The 16,610-nt window shown below is 42.6% G+C and overlaps 1 protein-coding gene across 1 annotated transcript in view; it reads left to right on the top strand.

The window, feature by feature from the left end:
* The window catches only part of LOC121000660 (cytoplasmic dynein 1 intermediate chain 1), a 382,322-nt gene extending 366,484 nt beyond the window's left edge, over positions 1–15,838 (top strand). The window contains exon 15 of the mRNA XM_040431238.1: positions 14,241–15,838. Within this exon, the coding sequence (XP_040287172.1) occupies positions 14,241–14,348 (108 nt within the window). The 3' untranslated portion in view covers positions 14,349–15,838. The remainder of the gene's footprint in view (positions 1–14,240) is intronic.
* The last annotated feature ends 772 nt before the right edge of the window (positions 15,839–16,610 follow it).

Genomic DNA, 16,610 nt, shown 5'->3' with positions numbered 1-16,610 from the left:
CTCATTTTTTGCAGAATGAGGTGACTGTTAGATTAGTACTATTTTGGTGGGCAAACGCCTTTTTGATCGCTTGCGGTTGTACTTTTTGTGATGTAAGGTGACAAAAAAATGGTTTATTTAGCACAGTGTTTATTTTTATTTTTTATGGTGTTCATCTGAGGGGTTAGGTCATGTGATATTTTTATAGAGCCGGTCGATACAGACACGGCGATACCTAATATGTATACTTTCCTCCCCCCCCCCCTATTTTTTACAATTTTTTTTACAAATTTTTTGTAACTTTATTTGGGGAAAATTACGTTTTTGTTTATTTTTACTTGAAACTTTTAATTTTTGGGGGGGAAAACTTTATTTTTTCACTTTATTATTTGTCCCACTTTGGGACATGAACTTTTGGGGGTCTAATCCTTTACAATGCATTCCAATCCAGGGGGCTGGATCTCACAGGCACGTCACAGGAAGGCAGCGTGATGCCTTCCTTAGACATCACGCTGCCTTCCATGCCATCGGGTCCCCCCTACAGCCGCATGGGGACCCGATGGCACCACACCCTGCCGCCGCAACCGCAGGTAAAAGTCGCAGGTGTGAATTGACCTGTGGTTTGCGGCGATCGCCGACACGGGGGGGTCACGGGACACCCCCACGCATTTAGCCAAGGTGCCTGCTCAATGATTTGAGCAGGCACCGGGTTCCGATCATAGCCCGCCAGGCGGCGGTGATTGGAAATACACATGACGTACCGGTACGTCATGGGTCCTTAAGGACTCGGGAAACATGCCGTACCGGTACGTCATAAGTCCTTAAGGGGTTAAAGTTACTTTTATTCAACCAGCAAGTAATTTTTTGATGGGAAATGACATACAGTAGGTGTCTCCCAAAAGATAATAAGACGATGTACAAGAGGCATTATTGTGGGGAAAAAAAAATTCTCACCTTTTATTTACATTTGAGCAAAAAGTGTCCAGTCCAAAATTATTCATACCCTTCAAAAACTGTCAGTCTGTGGGAAAATCAAAAGTTCTATACCATTCCAAATAGTCCAAGCTGTTCTAAAGCATCCTAATTACCCTTATTAATTGGGAACAGCTGTTTTAATCAACTCAACAGGTGAAAAACAGCAGCTCTCTGCAGTTGGTTTGTGGCTAAGACAAAAGGAGTTCAGTGAGGACCTGCGGCTGCGCATTGTGGCTGCTCACAAGACAGGAAAGGGCTACAAGGCCATTTCTAAATGTTTTCAAGTTCCAGTGGCTACAGTGCAAAGTATTATTAAAAAATACAAGATGTTCCGCACTGTGTCAAATCTCAGAGGACGTGGTCGGAAGCAAAAAGTGACACCTGTGCTGGCCAGGAGGATAGTTAGAGAGGTGAAAAAGAATCCAAGGATCACCACCAAGGCCATCCTGGTGGCAATGTCTCAAGGCAGACAATTCAACGGACACTGCACAATGCAGACCAAGGAGGACGCCACTTCTCCAGATAAGGCACACAAAAGCTCACTTGGTCTTTGCAAAAGCTCATCTGGACAAAGAAGAAGACTTCTGGTCTTCTGTGTTATGGTCAGATGAAACAAAAATTTAATTTTTTGGTCACAATGATGTTTCCTTCATTTGGCGTAGAAAAGGAGAAGCCTTCAACCCAAAGAACACCATCCCCACTGTCAAACATGGTGGTGGGAACCTAACGCTTTGGGGGTGTTTTTCAGCCAATGGACCAGGGAACATAATCACAGTAAACGGCACCATGAAAAAAGAGCAATACATGAGGATTGACAACGACAACATCAGGCCGTCTGCAGAGGAACTTGGCCTTGGGCACCAGTGGACATTTCAGCATGACAATGACCCAAAACACACAGCAAAAGTGGTGAAGAAATGGTCAGCAGACAACAACATTAACGTTTTGGAGTGGTCCGGCCAGAGTCCAGACTTGAATCCAATTGAGAATCTGTGGAGGGAGGTAAAGATCAGGGTGATGGCAAGAAGACCCTCCAACCTGGAAGATTTGGAGCTCATTGCTAAAGATGAATGGGCAAAAATACCTGCGGAGACCTGCAAAAAGCTGGTCTGCAATTATAGGAAGCGTCTGATTGCTGTAATAGCCAATAAAGGCTTTTCTATTGATTATTGAGAAGGGTATGAATAATTTTGGACTGGACAATTTTTGCTCAAATGTAAATAAAAGCTGAGAAATGTTTTTATTTCCACAATAATGCCTCTTGTACATCGTCTTATTATCTTTTGGGAGACACCGATGTCATTTCCAGTCAAAAAATTACTTGCTGGTTGAATAAAAGTAACTTTAAGTCAAAATTTGCCAGGGGTATGAATAATTATGGGCAGTACTGTGATTATATATATATATATATATATATATATTCTAAAATATAAAAAGAGACCATTCACACTCCACGCATGTGATCTATGTCCTAGAATGTCCTACAATATGTTAGGTGCAAAATTAAAAACACTATACAACAGATTAAACAAACACAGGTCAAATATAAAAAAGACATTTCAAAAACAGTGTTTTAAGACATGCTGCAAATTGTCATGGGTGAGTTTTTTCAGGTTTTAAAATTACCCCCCACTGAACAAATACCAGTTCATCAGCGCAAGAATCTACAATGTATAAGACGCCGCAAGATGTACTGGATTTATAAACCGCTTCAACCCGTATGGTCTGAATGAGGTGTTTGAGATTAACCTTTGAACCCTCTGAGCGCTTATCATTTTTTTTTATAATAGAGCTACTGCCGTTACCTCGTCCATATGGCCTTTGTAGTCCGATACATTAGCGTTCCCTCACCTAGGTAACAGGTCAGGTGATCGCACCATTAGCGATCACATGACCTATACTATACTGGGCGCGCCACCACGCCATGACAACAGATCACATGACCGCTGCTCTTAGCTGGCGGAGGATTCTCCATGGCTAAATACACCATGGCAATGGCAACACCCGCCAAACAGTTTGCTACCCCCTTGAAGTTACAGTGGGATGCGAAAGTTTGGGCAACCTTGTTAATCGTCATGATTTTCCTGTATAAATCGTTGGTTGTTACGATAAAGAATGTCAGTTAAATATATCATATAGGAGACACACACAGTGATATCTGAGAAGTGAAATGAAGTTTATTGGATTTACAGAAAGTGTGCTATAATTGTTTATACAGAATTAGGCAGGTGCATAAATTTGGGCACTGTTGTCATTTTATTGATTCCAAAACCTTTAGAACTAATTATTGGAACTCAAATTGGCTTGGTAAGCTCAGTGACCCCTGACCTACATACACAGGTGAATCCAATTATGAGAAAGAGTATTTAAGGGGGTCAATTGTAAGTTTCCCTCCTCTTTTAATTTTCTCTGAAGAGTAGCAACATGGGGGTCTCAAAACAACTCTCAAATGACCTGAAGACAAAGATTGTTCACCATCATGGTTTAGGGGAAGGATACAGAAAGCTGTCTCAGAGATTTCAGCTGTCTGTTTCCACAGTTAGGAACATATTGAGGAAATGGAAGACCACAGGCTCAGTTCAAGTTAAGGCTCGAAGTGGCAGACCAAGAAAAATCTTGGATAGACAGAAGCGACGAATGGTGAGAACAGTCAGAGTCAACCACAGACCAGCACCAAAGACCAACAACATCATCTTGCTGCAGATGGAGTCACTGTGCATCGTTCAACCATTCGGCACACTTCACACAAGGAGATGCTGTATGCGAGAGTGATGCAGAGGAAGCCTTTTCTCCGCTTGAGGTGGGCTAAAGCACATTTGGACAAGCCAGCTTCATTTTGGAATAAGGTGCTGTGGACTGATGAAACTAAAATGTAGTTATTTGGCCATAACAAGGGGCTTTATGCATGGAGGAAAAAGAACACAGCATTCCAAGAAAAACACCTGCTCCCTACAGTAAAATATTTCCCTTAGAGGGGTTCTATCATGATTAATGTAAAAAATTGAAAATCAGGCATCATATAGCAGACGACAATCTCTTTCTAACACAGCTAGAACCAGCCCTGTACCTCACATGGACCCAGAGATCTCCCCATTTATTGTTCTGCTAGATTTATATCAAGCTGACAGCTCAGGAGGCACAGCCTTTCTGCTGACAGCTCAGGAGGCACGGCCTTTCTGCTGACAGCTCAGGAGGCACGGCCTTTCTGCTGACAGCTCAGGAGGCACGGCCTTTCTGCTGACAGCTCAGGAGGCACGGCCTTTCTGCTGACAGCTCAGGAGGCACGGCCTTTCTGCTGACAGCTCAGGAGGCACGGCCTTTCTGCTGACAGCTCAGGAGGCACGGCCTTTCTGCTGACCGCTCAGGAGGCACGGCCTTTCTGCTGACCGCTCAGGAGGCACGGCCTTTCTGCTGACCGCTCAGGAGGCACGGCCTTTCTGCTGACCGCTCAGGAGGCACGGCCTTTCTGCTGACCGCTCAGGAGGCACGGCCTTTCTGCTGACCGCTCAGGAGACACGGCCTTTCTGCTGCTGATCATGGGGTGTGCCGTTTTTGCTGCAGCTCTCCCCCTCTCTTAGCTCAGGAGGTAGCTGAAGCATGTGCGTCCACGTCAACAAAGTGGATATAGAAGAAAAAGAACAGACAGCAGGTGGCGCTGTACAGAGATATTTTATTGAATAACTACGTGGCTATAATATTTTTTTTTATTTACATTGAATTAAAATAAGTAGTCAGATCCAGGTGTTAGTTTAAAAAAATAGCTGAATATTCTTTGTGGGACAACCCCTATAATTCTACTGAACTGGGACAGAGGATCAAAGTCCAGGTTTGGCGATGTTAATGTGACCGAAGAGCAATTTGAAGGTCCAGTCGTAATAAAATATCACTTTTTATAACCAGCAAGATTGAGTGACAACTCCAATGCAATGGCTTCCATCAGTGGTTGTTACCCATCGTCTGCTGTCTTAGGCTACTTTCACATTAGGGTTTTTTGCGGATCAGTCATGTATCTGCAAAAACGCTTCCGTTACCATAATGCAACCGCATGCATCCGTCATAAACGGATCCGGTTGTATTATGTCTTCTATAGCCATGACGGATCCGTCTTGAACACCCTTGAAACGTTTGGCTCAGTTTCGTCAGACAGATACCAAAACGCTGCAAGCAGAGTTTCGGTGTCCGCCTCCAGAGCGGAATGGAGACGGATCTGATGCAAACTAATGCATTCTGAGCGGATGCTTTTCCATTCAGAATGTATTAGGGCAAAACTGATGAGTTTTGGACCGCCTGTGAGAGCCCTGAATGGATCTCACAAACGGAAAGCCAAAACGCTAGTGCAGGGATGGTCAACCGGAGGCTCTCCGGCTGTTGCAAAACTACAACTCCCATCATGCCCGATCAGCCTACAGCAGGGCATGGTGGGAGTTGTAGTTTTACAACAGCTGGAGAGCTGCAGGTTGGCCATGCCTGCACCAGCGTGAAAGTAGCCTTACCTAAAATTGATTTATGGGGTTGGGGTGGTGGAGTACTAAAGCGAAAAGGTCCACTTTGCCCTTTTCTGTGTCCCCAGATGCCCCCTGTAATAATGCATGATATTGCCCCCTCAGTACAGGCCCACCGCCTGGTTGGTAAGTCGATCCTCCATTGGCAGTCATTCCCCTGTTTTTTAACACTATTCAAATGTCGCTTCCAAGAATATTTGACATTGCTGCAGAATCCTTTATTACTATTGAATGTTTGCTTTTCTTGCTGGTAATTCCTTTCAGTTCTGAATCTTACGATTTCACAGCTGTGTTTCCATTGACGGCTCATGAACGTGCACTCCAAAAACAAGAGAAGGGTGGAATATCGCCGAGAGCCTTCATTCATCTGATTTATGTCATAGCTGCTCGTGTGAGGCAGGCGACAATAAACAGCAATTAGAGTGGGATGCCGAGGAGTCATACTGGGTGTAAAAGGGAAATCCAGTCACAGTGATCAGGTCATAGATAGAGGCAAGGAGGCGACATTGGTGAAGTCCGTGAAAGATGTGACCCTATGGAACTGCTAAGAGGTTGCTGCTGTTGGCATCTGATAATAACAGTAACAGTCCATTCAAATCAATGGCATTGTGCTTAAAACATGTCCAATTTGCAGTAACATGAACCCACCTTTCGGCATCATTTTTCCAAAATTAGGTCACTGTGTACATTACTTATCCTGTACTGATCCTGAGTTACATCCTGTATTATACTCCAGAGCTGCATTCACTATTCTGCTGGTGCAGTCACTGTGTACATACATTACATTACTTATCATGTACTGATCCTGAGTTACATCCTGTATTACACTCCAGAGCTGCATTCACTATTCTGCTGGTGGAGTCACTGTGTACATGCATTACATTACTTATCCTGTACTGATCCTGAGTTACATCCTGTATTATACTCCAGAGCTGCACTCACTATTCTGCTGGTGGAGTCGCTGTGTACATACATTACTTATCCTGTACTGATCCTGAGTTACATCCTGCATTATACTCCAGAGCTGCATTCACTATTCTGCTGGTGCAGTCACTGTGTACATACATTACATTACTTATCCTGTACTGATCCTGAGTTACATCCTGTATTACACTCCAGAGCTGCATTCACTATTCTGCTGGTGGAGTCACTGTGTACATACATTACTTATCCTGTACTGATCCTGAGTTACATCCTGCATTATACTCCAGAGCTGCATTCACTATTCTGCTGGTGCAGTCACTGTGTACATACATTACATTACTTATCCTGTACTGATCCTGAGTTACATCCTGTATTACACTCCAGAGCTGCATTCACTATTCTGCTGGTGGAGTCACTGTGTACATACATTACTTATCCTGTACTGATCCTGAGTTACATCCTGCATTATACTCCAGAGCTGCATTCACTATTCTGCTGGTGCAGTCACTGTGTACATACATTGCATTACTTATCCTGTACTGATCCCGAGTTACATCCTGTATTACACTCCAGAGCTGCATTCACTATTCTGCTGGTGGAGTCACTGTGTACATACATTACTTATCCTGTACTGATCCTGAGTTACATCATGTATTATACTCCAGAGCTGCATTCACTATTCTGCTGGTGCAGTCACTGTGTACATACATTATATTACTTATCCTGTACTGATCCTGAGTTACATCCTGTATTACACTCCAGAGCTGCATTCACTATTCTGCTGGTGGAGTCACTGTGTACATACATTACATTACTTATCCTGTACTGATCCTGAGTTACATCCTGTATTATACTGCAGAGCTGCACTCACTATTCTGCTGGTGGAGTCACTGTGTACATACATTACATTACTTATCCTGTACTGATCCTGAGTTACATCCTGCATTATACTCCAGAGCTGCATTCACTATTCTGCTGGTGGAGTCACTGTGTACATACATTACTTATCCTGTACTGATCCTGAGTTACATCATGTATTATACTCCAGAGCTGCATTCACTATTCTGCCGGTGCAGTCACTGTGTACATACATTACATTACTTATCCTGTACTGATCCTGAGTTACATCCTGTATTACACTCCAGAGCTGCATTCACTATTCTGCTGGTGGAGTCACTGTGTACATACATTACTTATCCTGTACTGATCCTGAGTTACATCATGTATTATACTCCAGAGCTGCATTCACTATTCTGCTGGTGCAGTCACTGTGTACATACATTACATTACTTATCCTGTACTGATCCTGAGTTACATCCTGTATTATACTCCAGAGCTGCACTCACTATTCTGCCGGTGCAGTCACTGTGTACATACATTACATTGCTTATCCTGTACTGATCCTGAGTTACATCCTGTATTATACTCCAGAGCTGCACTCACTATTCTGCTGGTGGAGTCACTGTGTACATACATTACTTATCCTGTACTGATCCTGAGTTACATCCTGTATTATACTCCAGAGCTGCACTCACTATTCTGCTGGTGGAGTCACTGTGTACATACATTACTTATCCTGAGTTACATCCTATATTATACTCCAGAGCTGCTCTCACTATTCTGCTGGTGGAGTCACTGTGTACATACATTACTTATCCTGTACTGATCCTGAGTTACATCCTGTATTATACTCCAGAGCTGCACTCACTATTCTGCTGGTGCAGTCACTGTGTACATACATTACATTACTTATCCTGTACTGATCCGGAGTTACATCCTGTATTATACTCCAGAGCTGCACTCACTATTCTGCTGGTGGAGTCACTGTGTACATACATTACATTACTTATCCTGTACTGATCCTGAGTTACATCCTGTATTATACTCCAGAGCTGCACTCACTATTCTGCTGGTGCAGTCACTGTGTACATACATTACTTATCCTGTACTGATCCGGAGTTACATCCTGTATTATACTCCAGAGCTGTACTCACTATTCTGCTGGTGTAGTCACTGTGTACATACATTACATTACTTATCCTGTACTGATCCGGAGTTACATCCTGTATTATACTCCAGAGCTGCACTCACTATTCTGCTGGTGGAGTCACTGTGTACATACATTACATTACTTATTCTGTGCTGATCCTGAGTTACATCCTGTATTATACTCCAGAGCTGCACTCACTATTCTGCTGGTGCAGTCACTGTGTACATACATTACATTACTTATCCTGTACTAATCCTGAGTTACATCCTGTATTATACTCCAGAGCTGCACTCACTGTTCTGCTGGTGGAGTCACTGTGTACATACATTACATTACTTACATTCAATTATTGATGGTTGAACTGGATAATTTCGGTAGTGCCCGTCCACTATATACAATGTATGGGAGGCTCCCAACACATCATCTATCTGTCAGGGGAAAAGAGGGAACAAGCAATTTGAACCTCAACGCCCAATCCTTTAGTTCTGGGCAGGAGATAATCTGACAGAGTTTATATGGATCTTAAGTTCCTTAGTCTAAGGCACGGATCAGCAACCCTTGAGCAATTCAGCTGTTGTAAAAGTACTGCTCCCAACATGCACTTGCTTGGCTGTTTTGGGAACTCACATAGAGGTAAATAGAACATGCTGAGAGTTGTAGTTGCAAAACTGCTGGCTGTTGCAGCTTGCTGATCTCTGTTCTAAGGCTCCATCCACTTCACTAAATTCTACCCTAACGGTAGAGGACAGCTGCACTAGGGAACAGAAGACAGCCCTGCATAACATCCCAACCAGCTTTGCTGCTGTGTTTCACACTCCTTGCAACCTTTTATTCAGTTAACATTTTCTTTAATTTATGTATTTATTTGGGTGGGGGGTGAGGTGATTAAAAAACAAACAATGAATTTACATTTTTTATTTTTCCCCAGCAATCCCCAGCAGTGTTGTGTAACTACAAATCCCAGCACGCTGCATTCACTTTCATGGTAGTTTAGAGAACAGTCAAGCCAGTGTGCATGCTGGGAAACAGCTGGGGCGCCAGAGGCTGCTGACCCACAGGCTACAGTATTCCCAGTGCGTAAGAAATGTTTTTTCTATTTTAATATTTCTTACGCAGCAATAACAATTGTGTTTATTTTTAGATGTTTAACTTGGGAAAGGGGAGGGCAATTTTTTTTTTTTCCTATCATTTTTAGTCCCCTTAGAAGGCTTGCACATACAATAGCTTGATCGCATCTACCATAGATTGCAGTAGTATACTACTGCAGTCTATGGGATGCTTGTTGGCTTTCTATTTAGGTACTTTGCTATGGCCATAGCAGACAATCACCGCCGGTCCCCGTTGTAGTGAATGGAGCCGGATAGTGATGCAGATTCTTCCGGCAGTGCCCTTACCTACACAGGGTTTTATATTTTAGCCTGTATTTTTACGGGAGCCATAACGCTTGCACCTCCTTTAGGGCTAGCACCAGTAATTACAGGTAGACTGTAGGCAGCATTATAAAAATGTTGCTCAATTGTGGAGGTCATTTGACTGAAGTGTAAGAATTCCAGTTCTTCTTGAGGTGGGGCGTTAGTTGAGAGAAAATTCAATGTAGGGAACATACTAAGGATATTTGATCGCTTTCAGCTACTGGTTGTCCAAGCTTCCCCATGTGTCTGCACGTTCAACGAAGATAGTCTGGCATTTATTATTTAAATGGGTTTTTCGGGAATTAAAAATGAATAACCGATCCTCAGGATAGGTCATCAGTGGTCGAGGTAGGACAAGTCCTTGATATTAGAGGAAGGGGCATGGAGCATCGATCCATATTGGTAAACTCCACTACTTCAACTTATGTCTGGAGGATTTATTATAAGACATGTGTTACCTAACGTACATGATCATCTGTCACACCAAGGCAGCCGTGAAAGAGTTCTGTCCAGGCATCATTGACCTGAAATCTCTCTTCAACGGTACCAGCGCCATATCCCACAACATCGGCTTATACTCCATAGATCAGGAGATGCAACTCAGTACATTGACTTTCGATTTCAATGGGATGTAATGCTCTGCTGTACGTCTCAAGCAGCAAAGAAGATCAACAGAATATTTACAAAAAGTTGTATAATGCAAAAACAAAAAGTAGACTTAACATGTGTTAACCATTTTTGATCAGAACCCATTCATCACGGGTGCAGTCACAGACAACGTCATACTTATATCCCATAGGGGCCGGTGAAGTTAGTCCATGGTGGATAAGTAGAGCCAAAAAATGTTTCATGATGACACATGGCGGAGCTTGGAATTACGAGATGGGTGAGAGCTGCTCCACCCTGCTCTATAAATAACTACGTCTTGTCTCATCCATGAATCCACCATCCTCCTATCAGGTCCGGCCTCTCTCCATGAATAATCGGACTCCAGAGAGTAATAATCAGGGACACATCCTCCCACCTGACAACTTGGGTTCTGTAAAAAATTCTGCGACACTCCAGCCACAAGCTGTGCCTCTGACCGAAATGTGTATGGTGTTGTCATGACCTCATCACATTAAATTTCTTGAGTCAGTGCTGGCATTTGGAACGGGCTTAATATATCTTAGCCACTTGCTGAAGTGTGCTTGGCAGGCGCAGTGTAACACATATAGAATTAACGATGCGCTTACTACAAATGATGATCCCATTATATACCACCGTCATAGGAAACCCAACCAGATGACCGTATCCTGGAGGGGGTTCTGGGGGAAAACTGGATGTGTAGTACAGGCTTTAGCATTCTATGAATCCATCACATAATGGTTGTCCTTTAACCAGAAAAGGTATCATTTAGATTAAGGAATTTGCATGGTGTCCTATCAAAGCTGACCTAGTGGGTATAATTGCCCCCTCTATTGAACCTGAAGTACCTACCACCTTAGTGGGTTCAGACAGCTTAAGGGCAGGCATATAGGGCATGACTTTTTTTTTAGCCCATTGCTTGAAGTCGTTTTTATAGGAGCCGTTGGCTCCAGAGAAACAGGTACCAACCATATCACCGTATGGCAGTTCTTACCAGGATATTTTATGCCCTCATTCATTAAAACTTGTGGTCACTTTCACAGTTTCTGCAATATTTATATTACAAACGGAAAATCTTTGGGAGGTTTACGTTGAAAATTAATTTCAAGGGTGAAACATGACTTCTCCTTCCTGTAGAAGATACAAGGTATAAGAATTGCGACATGTACGGCCAGACAGCGGTAAGACTATTTGGCAGGTCACCTCCTTCCCAAATTTCATTACGATAGAATATTGAAATGGGAAGAAAAAACACCTTTACATTCTTTTCACCATAAATGCTGTGCTCCGTCATATAAAATGTCACGCTTCTTAAAGAGAAACTCCACCTCAGACTTTCGAATGTTAGGACATACTCATTCAGGGTTGTAGTTTTGCCACCATTCAGGTTCCTGTGGAGGATGCCTATTCACAACATATGTTGTACATGTTCTGATTGGGCGCGAGGCACTTCCATGGAATAAATGGTCATGCAGTACATTTAGATCTAATTAAAGGAAAAAGCCATGCATTCCTATGGTCTTACTTTAGACCTCATGCCAAGACAATATTGTCAGCCATGGCAGGGATGCTTCAGCATTTTAGCGATTATCTTTTTGCTGGTCACCCACATGCTCTTCTCCTTTCATGTCTTCCAAGCATCTTTGTCTTCACCAGTGAGCTGCATGTTCTCATAATATATTCAGATGAAGATTCATTCAGGTTGTTAGTTTAGTTGAGGTTCCAATTATTTTGTCCACATGCTTTTCTAATACCATCAGCAGACAAGCGTTCAAAGCCACCAAAAACTGCTTCATCCATTGTCTACACCCCCACCTAAAAAAAACACTGGATCATTTTGTTAACGGAGTTTATTGGGATATCGACAAGGCAATTAAATATCTTAAAAAGAAAAAAAGGTACAATAGAGGTGAGGGAAAGGGGATATATTTTGGTCTACATTTAGGTTGTAGTCCAATACTAATGAAGAACCAGCTCACCGCAACTCATATCTGGTGCACAGTTGAGATGGCCATTTGGCTATAGGAGTCAAAGAAAGTTTCTTGGCTAAGGGAAAACTCTGGAAATTGCAGCATTTCAAATGATTATTATTTTTTTTTTGGAACATAGTGGTACTTGTGAAGACAATGGTAGTGGGGAACAATCTAAGCCACAATTTGATTTGCTCTGTCTGGGGAACCTAAGGGATTCCCTGGTTTTTACTCATATACAGGGTTCTGGTTGTTGCTGCAGGAAATCCCTAGGTGACAACTCCTGAAGTAGGTTCAGATTGGAGGCAGTAACATGCCAAGAGTCAGCAGCAGGTAGACAACGAATGTCAGGATTACATAGAATGGGAGCATAGTGTGGAACACAGTTGAAGTCAAACCGAGGAGAACAAGTGCCAAGAGAGAATCCAAGGGGTTACGCAGGAAGATTGATAGTAAAGGCAAGGTCAGCAACAGGAGAAACGCAGCTAGCTGTAAACAAGCTCTTCTTGACAGCCTGTTTCGGTATTATACCACAACATTTGTATTTGCTTTTAATGTTCCTGATGGTTAATTACATTTATGAGACATATTAAATTACACCAATATTTTGGCTTGTTGGGATGCATATTACTTTTCAGGTTTTCAATTAGCCACTGGCACTTTTTATGACTCATATGGTCACCACCTATTAGATCAGGGAAGCTCTGACCACACATGCTGTGACTAAGAACGCATTGTGTACTTTTACAACCCCGTTCCAGTGTGAACGGTTAATCATTAGAGGTGAGTGATAACAGAAAGGAGGATATCTTCACGTATGTGGTTGAAAGAGAATCTTTTATTTAACATGAGGAATCAAAGATGGACCAGTTCTGTGAATAGAGGGTTAAGATAGAGAAGGGCTGACCTTTGGTTTTGGATTGTGGAGCGTTGCGCAGCATGGAAATCTGCTGCAACTTACTGTATGCTTTGGTTGAACAGTAACCACAAGCAATAAAATACGGACATCATTTATGGAACAAATAATTCAGAATATCAGCTTTGTACTTATAACATGCATATTGTGTCTTGTCCTGATTCTGCTACTGTATGATCGCATGATTCGAATTATCACACAGTAACAGTTTGCTTAAAATAAGAGAGTTTGGCCAACTCGGGAGACTATTTTTGGACAGAGGAAAACGTTAGCGGTGGCAAACTCCCTGTGTGTGAATATTGTTTGAGACAGATTGACCCAAACACCTTGCAACTGTCCTGCAAATAAACCTGGGAACAAAGAAGCCAAGACTTTTCTTCCATTCACTTTCCTCAGCCATCCTTTTACCAATATCAATACGCGAGATAGTATGTGCCCAGTTACGTTAAATAGAAATCAGTGTGTTAAACTCTAAACTCCATTGACCTCAAGTTAGGACCATGTTCAAGAAATTGAGAAGACTTGGACCAATTGTGAATCTTTCCATTAGTAGTAGGCCTGATAAGTCACGATGGAGATAGAGCAACTCATGACTTGTCAGGTCTATGAGGTGATCTCCAGGTCCTGCATTGTGCTTCACTCAAGGGATTGTTCTAATAATTAGTGGGATAATAAACCTTCCTTCTTAACCCTTGTATTGATCGATAGCCTGTAAGGAAACCAGATTGCATAAGGTGTACAGGGTTAGAAACAGGGAGACAAACAAGCTGATCCTCCCACAGGCAGAGACAAGCAGCTGTAGCTTCTGGCATAAAAAGCCTTTGTGAGATGTGGAAGATAATGAGGAACTTCTCTGAATTCTGCTTCTCTGAATTCTACATGTCTGACGATGTATGTAGCGCTTGCCCTTTCTCTCACAAACCATCTTCTCCTTTCTCCCTGCAGTTTGCCATTCCACACAGTGACGAATGGGGCCGGCTTGCCCGTACTCTGGTTGAGATTCGCGCCAACCGAGGTGATGGGGAAGAAGAAGCTGTAGAACTGTCAACCTGAGTGCACAATGTCAACCACAACCAGCACAGCATTAATCTGTAACTGAATGTACCAATGTCACCATTATTTTTGCTGTGATCTTTTCAAGTGCCGCCAGTCCTTCTCCACCTTCAGCTTCTTGTTAAAATAGTGGCCAGCCCAGCCGAGACATCCTGTCGTCTCTCTGTATTGTGCAGACAATCTCAGCCCTTGTCTCCCGTCCTTCCCTGGTGTACTAATATTTCGCTGTGTGCCAGTATTTTAATTAAAAGAATTATATCACAGCCAGAACGCTAGTTATTCCTGGATGAAAACATGTGCATACTAATTCACAAATAATTGCTGAAGATAGTAGACAAATTGTGTGCTGGCTCATTCAGGCCTATGACATTAATGTTCTTACGAAACATGGTGATGGTGGCCAGAAAGGACAATATGGCTGGCAGGTCCAGGCAACAAGTTCCAAATACTTGTTCACAGTGGGCATCATTCCTAGAATTATCATGATTCTCCACTTCGTTTGTTAGGACAACAGGTTGATATCAGCTAGAATTGTGCACAGAGCTATTGTCATTTCTCTTCCCCCACTTTTCTTGCCAGTTCACACAATGTGCAATACTCAACAGGTGTTCCTGTGGTAAAGAGAATATGAAGTCTGGGGTCACTCCTGAGGCATGAAGGGAATTATATCAAACCAAAAGTTGTCCTTGATAGAACATTCAGTGTTTGAGCAGAGGGGTTCCAACTTCCAAGACCACCACAACGAAGAGGACTCAGCCTCTTTCCGCAAGGTAATGGAATGAGCTGCAGTATCAAGCACAGTCACTCGAACACAAGATCTTGTGGCTGTGTAAACCATGTTCTGATCAGTAGTGGTCCCAGAGGTTGAACTTCCATGGATCTTACATGGCCCACACTAATAGGCTATTCTGTCCCCAGATAACATGTTTAGAACAAGTCCAGCTACTATTAATTGTAAAGTTTTACAAACCTTCACCTACAAAGTCAAAGTGACAGACATGTTCGAAGTAAATCGATATTCTTCATGTTTCCTGGTAATCAGAACAATTTGAACAAATGCTGTTCTCAATAGAAAACATCCCCTTTCTACAAATAACAGACCCAGAAAACCAGATGAGAATGTTGCATGTGAAGTTTTTAGCCGCACACTATGTATACCATAATAATTAGGCCCATAAAACAAGAGGTTTAATTAGATTAAGGTAATGGACTGTTGACACCAAGTTGGACCATAGATTGGCATGGTCTCTCCAACAGTGACTCTCCAAGTAGGAATGCAGTCGTAGCATCATAAAGGAAAAAAAAAAATCAGGTGAGAACATGGAGTAGGAGCTGCTTAGTGAAACTGTGTGTTCCACCATGTGCTAAGAATGAGAAGAAATGGGTGCCCTTTCTTCCCAGAATTCCAGAGGAGCATGTATGGCCTATACGTCTCCTCAAGCCGATTAAGGCACTCTCTCCCCAAGGAGAGATAGTACACCCCCAAATCCTGAGAACAAGAGAAACAGCCCTCCTGGTAACCCTGGTTTCCTCCATAAACAATTCATCAGCCATAATCAGAAGCCATGCAAGGGTCTAGAGGTCCATCACACTCTAGCACTTAGAAGAGCCGTAGGCAAAGTAACAAGCCCAAACTCTGGAACAGCCATATAGAGCAAGCTAGCCTGCCTGTGGCCCATGAATTCATGCTTAGCACAGTTATATTAAATCCATTCAGAGTGAGATATGATTGCATACAGATGTGGTTTCCAGAAATTGGACCAGGCTGAAGACCTCAGATGTGGTCTTCCACTTGGGTTTCATGAACTCTATATTCAAATTTTGAGATCTACAGGGATATCGCTGCGTCTTATTTATTGCGGTTGGCTTCATGGAACTTATTTATTTGAAATGATTATAATAAACGATTCTTTACCATGAACATAACGAGACCGGCCTTATCTGTAATCTGCTGCAAAGACGATATAATACTCCAAAAAAGGGAATTACAATAGGCTGTTTGTACAAGGACTAGGAAGTCGAATGGAGTAGGCTGTCGTATAGCTATTACTTGAGAGCATTGCAGCTATATTTCTTGAAGCGTTTGGGCGCAGTTGATTTCATGGAAGGTTATATTAACAGATTGTGGTCCAAGAACGACACCGGAGAGACCCATAAAACATAGTTAAGAAATACCTTACAGATCTGACGTTTCCTTCGTAGGATTATATATGAGGCCTGAATGGTTTTTTAGCCTAACACAAAAAAAGCACAGTACATATA

The sequence above is a fragment of the Bufo bufo genome, chromosome 5, assembly GCF_905171765.1.
Source record: "Bufo bufo chromosome 5, aBufBuf1.1, whole genome shotgun sequence".
NCBI lineage: Eukaryota > Metazoa > Chordata > Amphibia > Anura > Bufonidae > Bufo > Bufo bufo.
Note: the sequence above shows the minus strand (reverse complement) of the source record. Positions and strands in the feature narration are given on the sequence as shown.